This window comes from Babylonia areolata, chromosome 7 (assembly GCF_041734735.1).
Source record: "Babylonia areolata isolate BAREFJ2019XMU chromosome 7, ASM4173473v1, whole genome shotgun sequence".
Lineage (NCBI taxonomy): Eukaryota > Metazoa > Mollusca > Gastropoda > Neogastropoda > Buccinidae > Babylonia > Babylonia areolata.
This window is the reverse complement of record NC_134882.1, coordinates 31,277,639-31,290,948: the sequence shown is the minus strand read 5'-3', so window position 1 is coordinate 31,290,948 and position 13,310 is coordinate 31,277,639. Positions and strand designations below refer to the sequence as shown.

Below are 13,310 nucleotides of genomic sequence, written 5' to 3'. Positions count from 1 at the left end.
ACTCGATGATACATAAGGTAAACCTTAATCAGTTATTGATTTGTAAATCGAGGCGGTTTTTCGTTTCAACTATGCACCCTGAAAATGCAGTCAAATAAAGCAGACGATCATCTTTCTTCTTTTTGTCTTCTCCGGCAGAAGAGCTAAGCTGTTGCCTGCTGATGGTGCACATAACTTCGCACAATATTTTTTCTTAACTGTTGATCGCTGCACTGACGGACTGAAAACATATTTATTGAACATAGACTACAGAGTGTATATTGACGGGAATTAATGCATTGTGTTGTTCACGTGACAATATAAAAACACGTCGGCTCATTATATGGCACGGGTAAATATGATGTTCAGGGTGTGTGCGCGTGCGCACGCGACTGTATTGTGCGATACTAACGCCTAAAGAGACAGACAAATCAGAGACCGGAGGAAAAACATGGAACCAGATTGACGAAAACTGCAATAATAACAACGCATTAACCAGTCGATCAGTCTCCATTGTCACAATGGATTTGCACTTTTTTTTTTTTTACCTGTAAACTGACACACTTCCCAACAGTTATTTTTGAAAACGTTCCTCATGAGATTTGAATCGGTGTGTGTGAATGTATGCTCATATGTGTGTGTGTGTGTGTGTGTGTGTGTGTGTGTGTGTGTGTATGGTTATTCCACATGTGCATATGTACATACACACATATGCAATGCATTAAGAGCGACATAACTAATCAAAATTGTAATTTTGAAACATATATTTTCACGCACTAGTGTGCTCATCCTATATATATCTCTGCTCGTGTCTACATCCAGAACATTGTCAATATAAAAAAAAAAAACGAACATTTTTTCACAAAGTTTGTTGTTTTTCTTTCAGAGAGAGATAGATGCAATACCTGAATAGTAAAAACTTTGAATCTGAGGATCATGGCGTCTGTTAAGGTTGAAGATAAGATTTTCCAGTCTTTCAGTCGATACATGTGCGCATTAAAGATCCCATAAAATCCATGTCAGTGTTTGGGAGGTTAAAGAAACAATAACACTATTAAGTGTGTACACCCCTGAAAATGGAATATGGCTGCCTTAAGAGTGGATAAGGCAAATGTTATACACATAAATGCCCTTTTATACATTTGGTTGGATGTGGGAATTGCAGAAGAGAAGGTGAAGAAATAGAAAATGAATTGGTTTTCAATTCCAACACTTTTGTAGTTCTGAACAAGGGAGAGGGGAAAGGGGGTGAAACAAGTGGGTGGGCTAACATTTTCTCTAGTTCAAGATTCCAGTATTTTTTCAATATTAATTCACTTTTGTGGTGCATACATCTAAGAATAGAGTTAAAACCAGTCATGTTTTGTAACTGCTGGAAGCAAATCCAACTCAGCAACATGAAATAATAAAGTAAATTGAAAATTGAATGATAATTCTATTACAATTCTGTCTTTCACACTCTCTCCCTATTACAGAACCAGACCCATATACAAATAATCACACCATTTTATTTATTGTACATACACCGAAACCCACAATCCATACACACACACACACACACACACACAAACTACACACAAACAAACTACACAAACACACACAAGCTCATTCATGGAAGAATGTATGGCAGTGCACAAACACACAATCAGTAAAAAGACAACAAAAATATTACAAAAGTATTACTCTGTAAAAACAAACACAAAAAACCTCCCATGTGTCGTGTAGTGTATATTTTTGCAACACGTTGATCTTTTCCACAGATGTGAAAAAGGGGGTTGGGGGGGGTGGGGGGGGGGGAGAATGCAAGATAGAGAGAAAAACTAATCAAAGTCAACTAATTTACATTCAAATACCATGAACACCAGCAATCCCACACCAACAATGACAATTTAAACATCATAATCATTGTTTTTTCAACTTTGAAATTTTCACCATCACAAAAAGTTTGATTACAATGCAACAATATTTTTAATTTTCTCTCTTTCCTTCACAGACTTAAAACAAAAAAGAAATGATGAAGATACACACTGAATGCAGTTTGGAATATTCACAAAACCAATAAATATGTGTAATACAAATCGCAAGACCCCATAAAAAAACAAAATCCCACCAAACATGTCTGAATATTCAGACAAATTCACAAATTTCCAACATCATTTTAACTTGAAAGCAGACAAATAAACAAATTTTCTCCAATTCAGAAAATGGAGCCAGTCCCAAAAATGCGTATATGTGAACATACATGTAGATGTGTTAGCTGAGCATACGTGCAGATGTGCTAGTTACACGTTTGTACATGTATGCATAATTTAGGCAGGTGTACGCACAGTGAACACAACCATATCATTGCATTTTTTATCAATAAGAAAGAAAACACATCCCTCTCGAATTCTAAATATTCATTAGCTCTGAAGTATGTAAATCAAACTGGATTCTGTTTATTCTGAGTAGTTCACTGCATTTTTCTGCCACTGCAATGCCTGTTACTTTATTTTAGTAGCAGCACACCTTAAAATTCAAACAACAACAACAACAACAACACACACACACACACACACACACACACACACAGGTCCCCAAATTCCTTCCACCATAAAGAGGACTCCAAGTGGTTGAGCTTCATGGCTTAGACAGATTTTAGAAAGTTATGGTTCGTCCAATACTTTTTAAAGCAAATGAGTGTATCTTGCACACAAAACCAAAAAACAAAAAAAAGATGTTTCAAGTAGTCATGGAGGCTGCTATTTTGAAATGGTTGTGACAGCACAAGTTCAGAGACTCGCTTCCACTTTTGGCTGACTTGCGAAGCTGTTTCAAATTAATTCATTGAAAAATACTGTGCAAGGACTTTTAAAAAGAAACCTAAAAATGATACTGTGCAAAGACTGTGTTGGAATGGAGTTTTTGGTGGAGTTCCTCATAATTTTGAATCCAAGTTTACAGAAAAAGAGTTCAAGCAAGCTGCTTAAACATCAACAACACAGACAGATCAAAGACGTGAGTGTTGATGCAGAAACTGCACGTTTCCCATCTCTGTCGTGCCCGAGGAAAGCACATGTTGCAGAGACAATGATTTAACTGTCGCAGCTTCTGAAAATGATGTGATGGGCTTGCAGTTTGAATCATAGAACATCCGTTGTTTCCCACAGTTGTTCCAAACTGAACAATCCTGGATGTCCACTTTTGTGTACAGTTAATGTGACAACACAACTGACCTCTTTCTGTTTCCTTTCCAGAGAGCCAAGCCCAATATGGCAGCACCTTGTTTTGCCCCATGCTGATTGTTTTAATCAATATCATTGTGAGCCAAGCCCATTGATTTCATCAATATAATTGCTAAAATGAGCAGATATGTTCAGTTTAATGCATGATTCTGTAATCATACATACATTTGCCAGGTTTTTAGAGCATGGTGCTATTTCACTTTATGTCCCCATTAACCCCTAGGCTGCCTGCATGACGAGATAACTCGTCATGGCAAGCATGTATGCTTCGCTGCCTGCATGACGAGATAACTCGTCATCGAAATATTCTGACTTTTCCCTGGTTTGCATTCACTTCCTTGGCAAAAATAGTGGTAGCTTTAGCCTGGGGAATCTCTCTAGATTCTATTCATAGCTAGAAACCCCATCTACGTCATGAAGCAGTCCTTTATTTGAACGTTTTGGTTGGGTCACTGTCCAAGTGTTTGCCCGACTTCTCTCCTCGCTCGCTCAACAAAATGTCGGACTGACGCCGTGCTCAAGACATGCGATCGTGACGAACTAAATCAACCATGATTTCTTTCTTTAGCTGATGCTCAGAAAGAATTGAAGCGTAAATTCGAAGGAGAAGATAGAGATGAACATTTATAGGACGATCTGATAGAAAATAAATGAATAATGAAGAGAGTGGCCACGATGCAACTGTCAGTGAGTGATGCCGGCTGTACAGATCTTAGCAGACGACAGATGACCGAATTAGCAGCAGAGCGATAGTCTTGGCACGCAGCCAACGCGGTCTGATGAGAACTGAATCAAGTGACCGTGTGAGAGGGGTGAGGAGGAGGGGGGTGGAGACTGAGGGGGCGTGGCCTCACATCCATCTTATCACTTGGAGAAGTCACAATGTATTGTGTATCTATCTCTTTAAAAAAAAAATATATATATATATAGTGGTTGTTCTAGTATGATTTTGTGTTTGCAGATATCCATTTGTCCAGAAAATATGATGTTTTTGTGCAAATTACCTGACTAATGTTTGTAATGAACAAGTTGAAAATGTGACAAAAAACAAAACACTGATTTAAAAAAAACAGCATGTCACTACAAATATATAAAATGGGAAAACAGCATGTGTTTTGTATTCTTTATTCATTTACCTTTCAGAAAATATATACTTTTATGGGTCTTTCTCCAATAACAAAGAGCACAGAATTTTTTGAAAATTTATACCCGTTTTTTGTGAAAAAACCCTGGCAAATAGATTTCACTTAAATCTTATTTTCCTGGCAGCGAAAGGGTTAAGTTTGAAAGCAAATTTCAAAGATTACAAATAAAAAAGAGAGTCACTCAAAATGCTAATGGAGAATTAGGGAAAATGTATGTATGTCTGAGAAAAGATGATAAATATGCTCCATAAAACAAGCAGTCAAACAGAATATGAACATGATCATCAGATGTTGTTGTTTTTTTCCAACACATGCACATTTTGTTGTACTGCTAATGCAAAAGATGGATCCAGCTTTAGTAGCCCATACAAATTCACACACACACACACACACACACACACACACACACACACACAGATGGCACATAATTTGTAGGTGCTGAATGTTATTCATCTGACAAATGCAGCACACAACTACCCTAAGCTGTAAAATGGAAAGCCAAGTCTTTTTGAAGATATTTAAAATTGTATCAGGCTGCACAATGATACACAATGGTATATGATAATAAATGAGCACTGTTTAGTTCATGTGTAAATATGTACGTATGTTGGAGAGAGAAGCTGGATCAGAAATGCAGTGTTGGTCACACCACTATACATTGCTTCACAAAAAGGTTGTCACGTCACACAGTTCAATCATTTATTTACAATAAAGTATCTATCAATGGAAGTAAAGATGAGATGCCACTTCGTTCAAAACATGCAGGAGAGTGATCACTCATTTTCACCTTCCAAATGTACAGCAGAAACAAAAGAATGCACTTCTACTGTTCACAAATGGGCCACTATCACATACACTCCTTTTCGCTCTCTCTCTCCCTCCCTGCTGTCATTCTCCTTCTGTCCCTCCCCACAACTCATTCTTTCTATTACACATACTCTCAAACAATGCACAATAGTAATATCTAACAATAACAACATCCAAAGCTATCGACTAGTCCTGTTTAAATTGTGGTCTGGGCGTGTCGTCCTCTGTGAAAGCCACGTAGAGAAAGCAGGCAAGAATGATGTGCACAACCACAATGGCCACTATGGCAGCGTAGAAGTAACTGCTTGACCCCACCATTCCTAGTAAGCCTGTAACACACACAGTGGACAGCAATTCAACGTAAAATAGTGTTGTAGTTGTTGTTAATTATTTTCTATCTATTTGAATAGCAAATGAATTTTCTATCTATCTAAATGAATTCGGTTTGTTTTCATTATTAATTTTGAGTTGTGGTTGTTGGTTTTGGTGCGTATGTGTGTGTGTGTGTTGGGGATTTTTTGGGGGTTTTTTTTTTTGGTTTGTTTGTTGTTTTAGGGGTGTGGAGGGGTGTGTGTGTGCGGGGAGGGGAGGGGGGGGGGGGGGGGTTGTGAGATAAATCAAGTGAAGTGAACTCAACTTTATTGTGTAATTCACAATAATGGTTTAGCTACCCTTTAAATGTTTCATTCCAATATGTTTTTGCTGTGAAATCAATTACTATTATAAGACTTTTAAGTTCCCTCAACACACACACCTGAAGTTTTATCATTCAAAACACACACACCTGAAGTTTTATCATTAATTTTGGCTTATTAATTTTCAACTGTTATGCTAAGTCTTGTTTTCAATATTGACCACGTTTCTCTTCATAACGATACCTTTTTGTCAGCACTTCTCAAGCCCCATAAACAGAACAACAGTCGAAGGGAAACAACCACTGTAGACGAAGAGAGCTAACGAGGGTTCCCTCCCAGTACAGTTTTTATGAATCATGACTATCAATGAATTCTACATGATGTTGGTATGCTTGGGTTGATCTGTTTCAGGTTACCACCATTAACAGGTCAACTCTGGAGGACCTTGAATGTGAAAAAAATGTTGGTACTATATATTAAAAGAAAAATGCTTAAACTGGTTTAAAACCATGTTTTCCTTAGTCCTGACTCCAAAACTATGTCATTTTTCATTTCTTTTTCATTGAATGTTTTTGGATGGAGCACAATGGGAACATTACACAAACAACAAACCTTCTGCAGAGAATACCAATATTCAATACATGCATAAACAGTAAGAACAACAAGTCAACCACAACTGCTCATTAAGTAATGCTACTTACAACAAATTTAAACGCAAATCTCAGTGCAAGTTCTTGATATGGATACAATGTAAAAAATAATAAAAAAACTATCAATATACATATATATATATATATACATCATATATATATCTCTCTTCTTTTTTTTTTAATCTAAATCAATATTGATACCTAAGAACCTGAAAAGAAGAAAAAAACTGGGAAATGAATTTAATCAAAATTAGTCATGTGCTCATAGTGATGTAAGAGGACAAACTTCTGATGTTGATAAATGTCCATTTCTTGTCTAAGGATTAAAAAAAAAAAAAAGAACCTGAACAAAAATGATTATACATATTGTACAAAATCGTACAAAAAAACAACATAATGTCAAATCAAAACAAAACCCAAAAAATCCCGAAAAAGATCAGGTGAATGGACCAGCAATACAAAAGATTAAAAGAAGAAGAAGAAAAAGAAGAAGAAGAAAAAGAAAAAGAAGAAAGAGATAACTGAAAGGGGCAAAGTCAGAAACAAAGAGAGCGACAAAAAAGAGATATTCCAAGCGCATAACACATCGGGACGTTCAACAGATTCCCTCCCCCTCCAATTCCAGAAGATGGGGGATGCTGCTTACAACTGAAAGATCCCCACTGAGTCCTCACAGGGACTGGAAAGTTGAGAATCCTACAGAGAGACATATGTATCAAGCACACTGAGGCATACACCTACCTTCAAAGACAAATGCCTTGGAGAAGAAATAGGAGAAAATAGGGAGGAAGACCATCAGGATTGTGAAGAGCAGCATCTTCTTCATCACGCTACGGTTGCCTGTATCCTGTGCCATTTTTCCTAATGCTGGGATTTGTACTCACGACACACAAGTTGCTGTCTCACCTGTAAATAAACATAAACTTTGAAAAAGAAGTCTTAATCTTTTATCTCAAATAAACAAATAAATAAGTAAACAAAGAATTCTAATGTACAAATAAATAAATAAGTGAATATTTCTTCCATTAATCAAATAATTGAATAAAACAGATCTATCGATGAACATAACTCTCAATCACTGTCAGCCATCTTGCCAACCACTTGTAAGTCAGTGCCTAAGTTCTTCACCGAAACGTCAGTACTTTTCACACATTGACGTGGAGTGATGGCCCAGAGGTAACACGTCCGCCTTGGAAGTGAGAGAATCTGAGTGCGCTGGTTCAAATCATGTCACAGTCACCAGTATTTTCTCCCCCTCCAGCAGACCTTGAGTGGTGGTCTGGGCATAGTCATTCAGATAGACGATAAAATGAGGTCCTGAGTGCAGCATGCACTTAGCGCAAGTAAAAGAACACACAGCAACAAAAGGGTTGTCCCTGACAAAATTCTATAGAAAAATCCACTTTGATAGGAAAAACAAATAAAAAAAAACTCCATGCAGAAAAAAATACAAAAAAATAGGTGGCGCTCTCAGTGTAGCGACGTGCTCTCCCTGGGAAGAGCAGCCCGAATTTCACACAGAGAAATCTGTTGTGACAAAAAAAAAAAGTAATACAATACAGTGATACAATTTTCATGAGCCAAGCTACCACCATGATGTGCTTAGAAAGCCAATACACTGCACTTTAAAGTGTGAAAGAGCCATTTAACAGTTGATGCATAAGTGAGTACTTCTTTCACTTTGAGGCCTAAAAAATGAAAATAAAGACGTTTTAAATTAGAAAGTTTAAACAGATTTCTTCTCAGTTCCCAACCCATTTCCTTCTCTTACTACATCACAGTAGGTTCCCATGATTCCCATGTCACAAATAATGCAAATCATCTTGGGATTCAATGCCTCAAACAAAGCTCAGTGTGACATTTCATTTCAATATATCACTGATATGATTTCATCACACTGCCTTTTATAAACTGAAACAGATACGTTTAGTTCAGTATATAACATATCTCACTTATGATGCACTAAATGATGAGTCACTTCATGTGTGCTTTCTACTGCAGTTCCCTACTATCAGGCCTATCTTCTTAATTTCTTTTTTCTATAAACTTTATGAGTAGTTATAGTACACAATCCCAATTTCATGCGAAAACAAAAAAGCATTTCTTTTCCTCTCCCAATCCACGTGTTTTTTTTAACTGTGTATTATCACCAAAGGGTGAAAACACATTAAAATAAAGATCCATTCATTTGACCTTTTTCTGTCACTGGACCACAACTTAAATTAAAAGTTCAGGAACTCGTCTAAACCTGAAAGCCTCTCACAAAAAAAAAACACGTACTTTGCTTCCATAATTATAAATTGCGCTGTCTTCCAGTACCCAAAATATTCACTTTAATTCAATTCATTTCAAAATACTGTTGTCTGCTTCAACCAAAACATAGTCATTCGGGTGAGACGATAAACCAAGGACCTATGCGCAGCATGCACTTAGCGCATGTAAAAGAACCCACGGCAACAAAAGGGTTGTTCCTGGCAAAATTCTGTAGAAAAATCCACTTCGATAGGAAAAACAAATAAAACTGCACGCAGGAAAAAATAACCAAAAAATGGGTGGTGCTGTAGTGTAGCGACACACTCTCCCTGGGGAGAGCAGCCCGAATTTCACACAGAGAAATCAGTTGTGAGAAAAAGAAATACGAACACAAATACAAATAATTCTCTTTCAGCCCACTCAAAATGCCCACCAGCAAATATCGTAAGTGAAAAAACGAATGAGCAACCACACTGTTGTGTTATAATGTCACAAACGTGAAATTACAACACATCATATGTGTTCAAACAGTAACATAAAACTGTGGATCTTTCTCTGTCGGAATGTTATTTTGAAGATATAAAAATGTGTCACACAGAATACTGCAACATCAACACTGCTGGTGAATTTTCTTTTTTATAAGTTTTTTTTGTAAGTGAAACAATCCAAAACTTAAGCATTTCATTCATCAGTTATACCAGTTTCACCAGCCATCAACTCTGTTAGCACAAATCAAGGAATGGAAGTAAAAAGCTCAAAATGATGGGTTATAAACTTATATATATCCGTACACACACCATTAGTTTTGACATGTTTTAGAAGGCAATCCACAACCCGGCATGATCACACAATGTGACCCACAGTGATGTCTGATACATGAATACATTTATAAACAGTGATCCATGGTCAGACAGCATGAGACAGCACCACAGTCATGTCCTTTGTTTCTGCTGTTCACCTTGAGTACATAATGTGTGCATGGCATGCAGCGAAAACAAGTGCGTTTCATGTCTCTTTTCCTGCCTCAGTCATCCCACCACCTCTTCCCATCAACACACACACACACACACACACACACACACACTACTCCCAGTCCCATACCCCCACCCCCATCTAATATCACTTAACATTGAAAAGACATTAAACTAAAGAAAGAAACAAACAAACAAGTGCATATTTTTTGTACAGTTTCTAAACATCCAGCAACAAATAAATCTGACTTTGACATCACACACACACACACACACACACACACACACACACACACACACACACACACACACACACACTTTAACCTTTCCCGTACGTCGTGGGTGTGAAATCACCCAGACAAGTGTTTTTGCTCTGTAACTCAAGTAATATTGAAGCCACTTCCACATAATTTCATGACTTTGTCCATAATATAGTTTACTACATATCCACTGAACATTATTTTCTTTTATACATAAACAAAGAAGTTATTAATCAATTAATGTCCCAGTACATCGTGGGTGTGACGACACCCATACTCCCAAAGAATAAACCTTGCACGCCGTACGTCGTGGGTGTGGAGCCACCCATGCAAAGCTTGCGCGCCACGCGTTGTCGACATGACGTCACTTGGGCTCGCTACAGAGAGAGATGAGAGTGACCTTGTCTTTTGTTGATCGTATCCCGGTTCAAGTCTGCGGCAAGTTTTACTCTAAAGTTGTAACTAATTTCAGAAAACAATATTTATTGCACTAGATATCTTCAACAATATTGAATGAACTGTTTTTCTTGTAGAGAATGATCGGGAGCAACTGATTGATAGCTTTTTATCTAGTTGGAATTAAAGTGCCTTTCTGGATATTTTTGTAAGTCTGAAATCAATTGATCTAAAATCTAGTTGATATAGAAATTTTATTCTTATCCTAATCTGTTCAAAGTAGAGAAAACCCGACTATGGCTAAAAAAAAGAAAGATAGTTGATATAGAAATTTTATTCTTATCCTAATCTGTTCAAAGTAGAGAAAACCCGACTATGGCTAAAAAAAAAAGAAAGAAAAAAAAAATGCCAGCCAGCCAGCCAGGAATGCCGAGATCTAGGCCAAGGGAAGGGGGGACTGATACCAGGCTGTTGCTGCTATGTTAGGGCATCTGCCTTGACCGAAAGAGGATGGGCGTGTAGCCGCTAAAAACAAAACAAAACCAACAACAAAAACAACACACACACACAAAAAAAACCCAAAAAAAACCCCCCCAAAACCCCCCAAAAAAACCGTTTTTTGTAAGTAACAACATTCTCTTCTCACGGGCAAAACTTATTCACAATGCGCCTGGTCAAGCACTGGAGTAAATAGCCTACACGCACAAGTGGAAACTGCGCATGCAAGTCTGCTGAAGAAAAGTCAAATTTGCTTTACGGACAGGTGTGGGTTACTGTGCACCCACGACGTACGGCAAGGTCTTATTTCTTCAGTGAAACCATGGGTGCCTACACACCCACGACGTACAGCGAAGGGTTAGTTCGTACACAGAAACCATGGGTGCCTGCACACCCACGACGTACAGCGAAGGGTTAGTTCGTACACAGAAACCATGGGTGCCTGCACACCCACGACGTACAGCGAGGGGTCATTCCTTCTTAGAAACCATGGGTTTCTGCACACCCACGACGTACGGCGCGCAAAATTTTAGGCGACGTACGGGAAAGGTTAAGAGAGATAATTGCCTGCAGTGTCCAGTGTTACCATAGGGCAAGGGGATTACTATTCTGGGACTCATCCTGTTCTTAATGCCATTATTAATAATCTGCCAGACACCTTGTAATCTCAGGTCCAACTTTGCGAATCAGTGTATGGAGCTATCAGATATCACCAAGTCCATCATAATCTGCAGAACAAATCATGAAAGCTAGGAGCATCTACGAACCATGAGGAACACAAATAAGTGCTACATCCTTTGCATATGAAATAGGTTAACAAACCTCTAGACTATTTATTGAGTTTCTACATTCTCTGACTACTCCTTGGGTTCCTACATTCATACAAAGTTCCTCTAACCTGAATCTAGGAGTAGGACTGTAACAGTCCGAAAGACCTGAAGTGAACAATGCACATCCAGAACATCAAATGAATTCAGCCCCACCGCTTATTTGTTGACCCGCAACCTGTGCCAATGTCCATCAAAATGCAGATGTTTTGCATAACAACCCTGGTGAGATCTTCCCTGCAGTGCAGTGGTGTGGGACTCTTACGAAGTGATGCCTGTACGTGGGCCATTCGTGTTCAAAAGCCCCTGACGTTTGTCTATTAACTGCATGTTTTAAAACAGACAGCCCCAAATAAAAATTAACAAATATAAATTCCTGCTTCATGCAAGATGTGTTTATACCTAAATATGCGCTCCTGAAAGAGCAGTAAATCCTATCATCAGTGAAGATTTTGTCTACCTTCGATTTCAGCAGGTTGCAGCCATAATGCAGCTCCGCAGCAACAGAAAAATATTGGCCTTTTTTCTTTCTTTTTTTTTCTTCTTTTTTTTGTCTTCTGATTATATGCACGGTCCCTGTCGGTGACCTCTCACTTGAACACTGTGGACACATAACATTGAGGAGCAAGGTGGCAGAATGGTTAAGACGATTACCTGCCAATACTGTGTCCGTGAGGGTCTGAGTTCGAATCCTGCTCTCACCCTTTCTAATATTTGCAAAGCAGCTTATTTTGCGAAGAATGGATTACTTCTATTCGCAGTTTATACCTGTCAATGGAAGCAGGTTTTTGCTTTTGGTTTTTGTCAATGATTGATTACTGCAACTTGATCTGTTCTTGCCGGCATTCCAAAAACTTCACTTGACAATCTGTAAAGAGTTCGGAACAATACTGCTCGATTTACTTTCATATCCTCCAAGCTTGAACATGCTATATATACTCTTCTCTTCGATCCACTCTTTCACTGGCTATATCTGTTTCAAAAAGCATTGACTACAAACTCTCCGCTCTGACGTTTTCTTCCTTCTCAAGCTATGGCTCTCACTGCCTCTCTGACCTCCTTAAAGTGTACATTCCAACTCATCACCTTCATTCTGTTTCTGATACCAGGCCATCAATTCAAAAATCCCTCCTGTAATGAATAAAGAAGCAATTAACAAGTAAGAGATCTTTGTTTTCAGGCCCCGTCATCATTGTGGAACAAACTGCCGGAAAAAAATGCGACATTCTGTCTCACTCAATCATATAAAGCCTGCTCTGAAAACACACCTTTTCCAACAACAGTAATTCTCCAGCGCTGGTCTTGAAATGATCTGCCGGGTTCTAAATGCATGCTTTATTGTGGGGAAGTTTCAATTTCAGTAGCTCAAGGAGGCGTCACTGAGTTCGGACAAATCCATATACGCTACACCACATCTGCCTGACCAGCAGCGTAACCCAACGCGCTTAGTCAGGCCTTGAGGGGAAACCGTTTGCCAGTCAGTGGCGGCCACTTTCGGGTGTCACGTGCTTGCGGTGTCCGTGCGTGTGTGTGCGTGACTGAGTACGTGTTGCAGGGATACGTTTTCTCGAGGGCGTCGTGGGTGGGTGGGTGGTTTCCATGGCATTATTTCAATGTGGGTGGGGATGGGGCTTACAGTGTACGGAGGAGAGGTAACGACATTAA

General features: G+C 38.6%; 1 protein-coding gene across 2 annotated transcripts; it reads right to left on the bottom strand.

The window, feature by feature from the left end:
• Positions 1 to 5,033: 5,033 nt before the first annotated feature.
• LOC143283962 (vacuolar ATPase assembly integral membrane protein vma21-like) lies at positions 5,034 to 12,195 on the bottom strand. 2 transcript variants are annotated; one of them, XM_076590434.1, is made up of 3 exons: positions 12,106 to 12,195; positions 7,182 to 7,346; positions 5,034 to 5,484 (listed from the first exon to the last, which is right to left on the bottom strand). In XM_076590434.1, the coding sequence occupies exons 2-3, from the start codon at positions 7,294 to 7,296 to the stop codon at positions 5,342 to 5,344; spliced, it is 258 nt and encodes an 85-aa protein (XP_076446549.1). In that variant the 5' UTR covers positions 7,297 to 7,346; positions 12,106 to 12,195; the 3' UTR covers positions 5,034 to 5,341. The 2 variants fall into 2 exon arrangements, with proteins under 2 accessions (XP_076446549.1, XP_076446551.1); XM_076590436.1 differs by having other exon boundaries at positions 12,048 to 12,110.
• Between the last annotated feature and the right edge of the window lie 1,115 nt (positions 12,196 to 13,310).

What these genes read in the sequence shown, in the direction of transcription:
- LOC143283962 (XM_076590434.1), bottom strand. Translation starts at nt 7,296, where the DNA reads ATGGCACAGGATACAGGCAACCGTAGCGTGATGAAGAAGATGCTGCTC. An exon ending in CAAGGCATTTGTCTTTGAAG is followed by an intron (nt 5,485 to 7,181) that starts GTAGGTGTATGC and finishes TGTGTGTTACAG; the next exon opens with GCTTACTAGGAATGGTGGGG.